The 7,116-nt window shown below is 37.9% G+C and overlaps 1 protein-coding gene across 1 annotated transcript; it reads right to left on the bottom strand.

Annotated features, from left to right (window-relative positions):
* Window positions 1–215: 215 nt before the first annotated feature.
* On the bottom strand, window positions 216–4,610 carry LOC141902584 (adhesion G-protein coupled receptor D1-like). Its single transcript, XM_074790387.1, has 14 exons — window positions 4,566–4,610; window positions 4,379–4,447; window positions 4,160–4,283; window positions 3,867–4,050; window positions 3,640–3,786; window positions 3,392–3,536; window positions 3,130–3,233; window positions 2,884–2,983; window positions 2,456–2,606; window positions 2,309–2,375; window positions 2,115–2,181; window positions 1,893–1,978; window positions 1,503–1,671; window positions 216–431 (listed from the first exon to the last, which is right to left on the bottom strand). The coding sequence occupies exons 2-14, from the start codon at window positions 4,430–4,432 to the stop codon at window positions 303–305; spliced, it is 1,527 nt and encodes a 508-aa protein (XP_074646488.1). The 5' UTR covers window positions 4,433–4,447; window positions 4,566–4,610; the 3' UTR covers window positions 216–302.
* Between the last annotated feature and the right edge of the window lie 2,506 nt (window positions 4,611–7,116).

Genomic DNA, 7,116 nt, shown 5'->3' with positions numbered 1-7,116 from the left:
ATTTAAAAAACATTCACTCACAGCTTGCCAAAATCTTATGCCATAGTATTGGTTAGAACAGACTTAACAGTTGGATATTTGAAAATGAATTTATTTGAACCCTAAAGAGTTAATCGAACTCACGATATGACCCAAATAAACAAGTGTAAAGCGATGTCTCGCGATTCGATCATCGTCAAAACATTTTCAATTTATTTCGCAGATATTACAGGCATACAAGTATGAATTATAATGTGTATGCAACGTAGAAAGTAGAATGCTACGTGTCAGGACACGATAAGACGTTCCGTGCGTCTCAATCTTCAACCTGTCCCTGTCGTATTATTTCTTGCGTTGGGCGTTGAACGATTCTCACTCGGTTCCACTCGACTGCTCATTGTACCGTGGCTTGATTCCCACGCCGATTTCCGACGATAGAAAACCTCGCGCACCTGCAAATAAAATTCGTTTGAGAATTACTGCTTGTCTATCCGCAGTTGTGGTGCCTGGAACCAATGGAAATTTTTCGACGATAAACAATGGAAAAGTTGAAAATCCATAGAAGAAAAGCAGTAAAAATCTTATTTTCTAATGAGTATAAATGGGAAAATGTAACTTCCGAAAACGTTCGCTTGAATAAGCCTTTTTACAGTTTCCAGGCGCCATTTTTTTGGGTACCCACCGGGTCCGCATTGTTGAATTCTTTGTCTCTATTTTCCCCCGTTTAATTTTTTCATTTCGTTCATATCTCTGGATTGCATTAGGATAGAAACAAAGTAAAAATATCGATGAACTCAACTGATATTAAACTTTTTTATGATTACTCATTTAAAAATCTAATACAACAATGCGCGCTGGTGAAGTTATAAACATCGATATCGTCTTCCCGAAAATTCAACTTGAATTATTGCTCATCCCGATCAAAAATTCGTGATTCTTACAAATTTGAATCTAAATTTTTGAATTTTTCAGGATCAATAGACATCTCTATGTGGTATTATATACTTTTTACCTTTTTCAATTATGTTTATTAGTTTTTAAGTAGTATATACTCATTAGAAAATGAGATTTCTACTGTTTTTGCAACTATTTGAACTCTCTACCCAAGACAATGGAAAAGCATATATCAAAGTAGATGGTGCGTATCATGTATTCAACGGGCGGATGAAATTTGGAAGGCAGGGTCCAGAAGGAAGAAAGTAGTTTTTATAGATAAAGCCGCCATGCCATAGTCCACCGGTGTCCCTCACACGGTATTAGATATCTTTTAAGAAATATATACATCTATGGATATGCAATTTCCGAAAGGATGAGCGTCAAATTTACAGGTTTTAACGATCTTTGTCTTGATGAAAAAGGCAACCTCAATGGGAAGGCAGTGGTCCGTACCCCGAGACCAGCCCTTAAATACAGCCACGGTATATCGAATATGGTTGAATTAGCTGATTTGTATTACTGAATCGTATAGTCCAAGGGTATGGTCAAACTGTTATTTTTCGGTTTCGGTTTCCTTTAAAGCCTACCTCCGTGTTGATCAAGCAGTGACAAACGAACAAAAGAAGTCCTTGAAGAGAATTCGTCAAGGCGAACACGTACTGAAAGACGACCGTCTTCTCAGAGAACGCCAGTACGCCAAATATCCACGTCGTACCCAAGACCGGTAGGAGAACTAATGACGCTTTTGCAGCTTGCCTACAAAAAAAGTTACATAAAGATATTTTGAAACTGTGTACTAGGCAGAAGACTATTGCGAATTATTCCTACACGGACAGAACACGATATACGATTGGTTAAGATTGATTCAAACATTAACTTCAGATCCAGATCTTCGAAAAACGACATTTCTTCAAACTATGATGGTTATAGGATTCCAAACTGGAAGGTCAGATATTTGGCCATGATACGCCACTTACACGGCGCTAGTCATCTTGCTATCTTCTTTCGTTACACTCAAAACGACGATGACGTACATAACTCTGAACAGAATCACCAAATTTATCTGCAAAATACATCGATTTGATTGTGCGTCAATTTCTGTCGATGATGATTGGTATTTTTTACAATCAGAAAGATTTTATAGTTCTAAAATCTGATCACGTCACAGAAATGTGGACATTTCTGAAAGATAGACTTACGAAAACGATAGTAAGAGCCGGAACGGCGAACGCCCAGATTGAGTTGTCATTCGGTGATAACCAACACCTGAGCAAAGATACTTAAATTTGTTTGATTTCCATCAGAAATACTCATAAAAAATCAATTCCTCTTTCGAGTTGGCTTCTTGAAGAAAGTATAGTGTCGTTTGGATGTATCGTTAAACATTACTTACACTTCATGCGTTCCGATCGTATCGTGGAATAAACCGCCAGCGACCGCGACAACTAGCAACGGCAAACCTGAAAAAAAAAACGAACAGTCGTGAGCCCAGAATTCACGACAAAGTATCGCGTAGGTGCCTATTATTTTTTTCATTTACCCCATCCACATATATAGTAGAGTTTCATTTTCGTCTCCGACGCGAACACAACGATGACTTGTAAGTAGATATGTATTCCCTCGATAAGCATCCAGGAAAATGAGGACAGGTAAAAATAGAACAGCAAAACGGTCACAGCAACACATCCACTCTTAAAAAGGGATAAGCACTTTTTTATCATAAAACCAATATGGTATTTCGGTGGAGATATTAATAGTGCGGTATTTCCCATATATTCTTTGTTTAGATATAATGAGTCTATTCGTTAACCACAGAAAGTGCAAAATGCATCTGTTCAACAAAATATAGAAACAATGACGACAACACATTATATCAAATTTGATTTCAATAAATTTTTTTATAAATTTTCTATTTTTAAATTCATTTCAAGACTTATTCGTTGATACTGTCATTTCGATTATACTGACCGTATTTCGTTGAACACCGCTTCCCGCAAGAAGAAGAGTTTGCGAGAACAATATGGCAAGGGCTAAGTTTACGTGAACTAACACTCTATCCGTATACATCCTAGAATTATAAACTTGTGAAATTACATTTTTTTTTGAAATCTCATTCCCGACAACTACTCCATATTTCTATATCTTATATAACCTCTTTTCTTAAGTTCAGGATCTATGCACTGTTAACTGAATGAAGTTATTCATTTGCTTTACCGGAGAAATATGAATGTCAGAATCGTCAGCGTCGTCCCCAGGATGGATAACGTACAGCCGATGTAGGTGATGATCTCAAGGGCCTTCGTGTCTTTACTCGATAACTTGAAACATGACAATAATATTTTCACGTGAGGCTTTTTTCAATCGTTTGAATGAGGAATGAGGTGTGAAAATTATGCTCGTGAAATGATAAATACCGAGAAACTTTATTACAACGACCGATTTATTTTGAGGGCAAAAATCAGGACTAGAGATTTACCTTAACGCTCTTCACTTGCAGAAGTACTGCGAAGTTTGTCGTGTGGTTACATCGACATTTTACCATTTTGATCAAACCGCTGTCGTTAACGAAATCAACCAATGAGCAGCCGTCACCAGACCATCGTATTACGTCGCCTTCTGAACTGCATTGATTTTAGAATAACAGACGAATTTTGATGATTTGAAATGATACAGTATTGATTATTGAAATGATCAAAGATTTATATTTTCTATGTTTGAGTTCACCTTTTATTGCTCTTTTCCTTTTGTAAAAAGACACATTTAGGCTCAGCTTCACAACCGGGAATAGGAAATTCTATGTCAACTTTTAATTGGTTTAGTCCAGTATTATTAGAAACAATAGATACTCCAATAATGTTGCTACCAATGATGCTAAAATACATCGAACACATATGCAATTATAATTTAAAGTATTCGAAACAAATTTAAATCAGTCAATTTCATTGACTTACTGTGAGATATTCTCGATTTCATTTGGTAATACGGATTGGATAGACTTATAGGTCGTAGTAGCGACTGCTAAGGGATCACTTTCAACATCATTATAAGACAATAATGATACTGATCCAGTAACATTACCGCTTTCCGGAAGTTTGACAGGAACATTTCGTCGGTTCATCATCTTGATATTTACTTCTATTTGTCGAAAAATAAACGAAAAGATAAACCATGCATGTTCTTAAAAAGATAGGTAATGCTCAAACCAAATCAAAATATGAATTTCGTTGACATAGAATTAATAGACCTGCGTGCGGTTGTACGAATTCTAGTGTAGTGTTGATTTGGTGACCAATTTCGACAAGTCTGGATGAGGCTTGCGTTACTATCTCGTCTAATGAGTATACCGTTTGCGCTGCCGCCACTCTCGTCTGTGAGATGGGAAAAATGGTACTTTAAAATCAAAGGTATTTATCAATACAAGGTACAGATGGATTAAGGAACTGAATAAAAGATCGTGACTGACCTCGACAGTTTTGTTCCATGATTTAAGAACGGTGGACTGTTGAGCATCATTCATCACACCACTGATAACCTAAAATCCAGAAAATCTTTCGGGTAATATTACAAATGCTAAAATGCTAATCAATTGATTCATCATTACAATGGAGACGTGTATGTATTTTCGGTGATATTTCCAGTTTGCGTCTTACATCCGTAACGTCGATAACTTGTTGATCATTGAGAGTGTTGAATGGTTTCGATTCCTTCAATAATTCCACCAGTTTCGCAACTTTGAGTACGTCGACTTCAGGGTCTTTAAGCTTCTCGTGAATATTTGATAGCGATTTGATGGCTGAATCGAAACTTTCCGAATCTCGTTTGGTTGGAATCTTAATGGAAGCTGCACTGATAGGCGTCGCAGCTGTACGACTGGTCGACTCTGCATCGACAGAAGTCGTAGGAATGGGCGGCGCCCCACATATTCCCGTCGTTCCTTGTTGAATGAATACATTGAAATATTGTTGGTTTCACTTATATATGGAATATTTTGCAAAATAGAGGCTTGATAATGACTATGGAAATATAAACCTTCGAAAAAACGTATTCCCATATACTCTGCCGTATTACGTAACACAAATAAACGAAAAGGATTATTCAACTTCAGGGAATAGAATCTTCAATGTTACAAAGCCAAATTATGTTCCACGAATTGAAATGACTCACCATTAGGAAAGTTAAGGTTGTAGATTTCAAGTATTTCCAAATGACTGAGAATGCGGTCCCAAATTGCTAGTTCATCTATACTGCCGGCATAAGGCCCAATGACACTGTAATTTAGATATATATGATACCTAATAACATCATCAAAGGCACATCCTCTTTGGCCATATATAATCGACACTGACTTGGCATCATTTTTGCAACCGACATATAGGTGCGTGTTGACTATTGATCGCGTTTCATTGATGCATTCTGTGTTTGTCTTCTTTACTTGACCATTCAAAAACACGGAAATTCCTATGAAAACAATATCGAAAATATACTTCTGAAAATTTGTTACAAAACAAGATTATTTTTGTGTGGAATTTAGAAATAATAACGTGCAAAAGAAGATGATAATATCCCAGTAAAACCCATTCGAAAAAAGATTATACTCGTGAATTAAAAAAAGACCGTTAATTTGACGCCACGTTACGACAACGTGTCGTGCATTCTTCTGGTCAGTGGTCATTTCCGCGTCGTCGTAACCCATATGATACGTCATGATGACGTCACATCTTATTCCTCGATCGGCAACGCGAATCCTGAATTTATCGATATTCTTGTCGTACCAGACGACAAACCCGGTGCCAGTGTCGGCGGCCCCTGTAAAAATTTACGCACGACTAGTTTCACTAACAGCAAAATGGTCTAGAACCTATGTCTAGAGAACTCATCGTGGATATACCTGTATTAATGAAATAAGCGTCGGACTTGTACGAGTAGTTGTTGTGAGGATAGTCGTGTTGCGCAATGAGGTAGAAAGCGTACGTTACACCGGACGATGCGCATATTCCCGGGTCACTAATACAGGTCCCTGTCAATTGTAGATAATGATCTATGACCTTAAATCTAACCAAATTTATGAGTATAAGCATAAAATCATACGTACCTGAATAATTGCCCAAGACGGCACATGTGCTACCGTGTTTTGCTTGAAAGTTCAATTTATTCGATACGCGCCCTGGTTTCAAAGACAATCCGTTCGGTAACGGGTCACTATAAACTGCTCCGTTCATACTCCGTATCTGAAATAAGAAAGTCTCATGATTTACTCAACAGGTAAATTTCAGTTCCCTCGCTTTAGGGACCGCGCGGAAGTTTATAATTACGCGAAATACTTTCGAACCGTACAGATTAACAAAAATGATTTTACCGTTCGGTTAGAATCAAACTCGTTGAAATTGAAATACACCAACGCATCAGAATACGGTTTCAAATCTGAAAAAGATATGGTATAAAGAATATACCAAAGTAAGCTTACAATGGTTTGCGCATGTGTCACTATAAAATGTCAAACAAAAGTTAGACTTACATCTGAGACCAAACTTAAGTTTAAGTGGAGTTTTTTCGATCCATCGAAAAAAAACAGTCGCATTCCAAGCATATTCTATTAGTTAATGGGTTGTGTAACTACTAGCCCAGGTTACGTATTCGAACGGGCGTCATGTATATTTCTCATGCGATGTTGTATACTTACAGCAGAGTCCGCACATGGCCACACATGCGTCGGTGACGTAAGGGTGGTCTTTTGTACACCAAGAGCTCGTGTATCCGCTGCATCTATAGTTTGGGTGGCAGGAATTACTCAGATCTGCACATTCATCTGCAATGATAGATGATTGCTTCTTTCTGTGGGCTTTTAACTCCTCCTACTCGCCGCCATACCAATAATCGGGAAAGTGTAGAAGGTGGCTAAAATATTTCATCGGTAGGTAAGGCAGTAAGCATTGTTTACTATCGAGTGAGTGGTTTACGTGTTCTAATGCTCTCTCTCTCTCTAACTAGGCACTGGCCTAATTTGACTAGGGCCTGATTCGTGCCAATTTGGCCCGGGCCAAATCGTCTCCGTGTGATTGCTCTGAATAAGGGTTCATCATAATAGATTTCAGTTACCTTTACATGTTTTCCCCATGAAACCGATTTTGCATGCACACGTACAAGACGTGGAGTTCCATGTCCCTTCATTCGTGCACGTACCTCCTTCGCAATTTTGAGGCA

The sequence above is a fragment of the Tubulanus polymorphus genome, chromosome 3, assembly GCF_964204645.1.
Source record: "Tubulanus polymorphus chromosome 3, tnTubPoly1.2, whole genome shotgun sequence".
Taxonomy (NCBI): Eukaryota; Metazoa; Nemertea; class Palaeonemertea; order Tubulaniformes; family Tubulanidae; genus Tubulanus; species Tubulanus polymorphus.
This window is presented reverse-complemented; position numbering and strand designations above follow the sequence as displayed.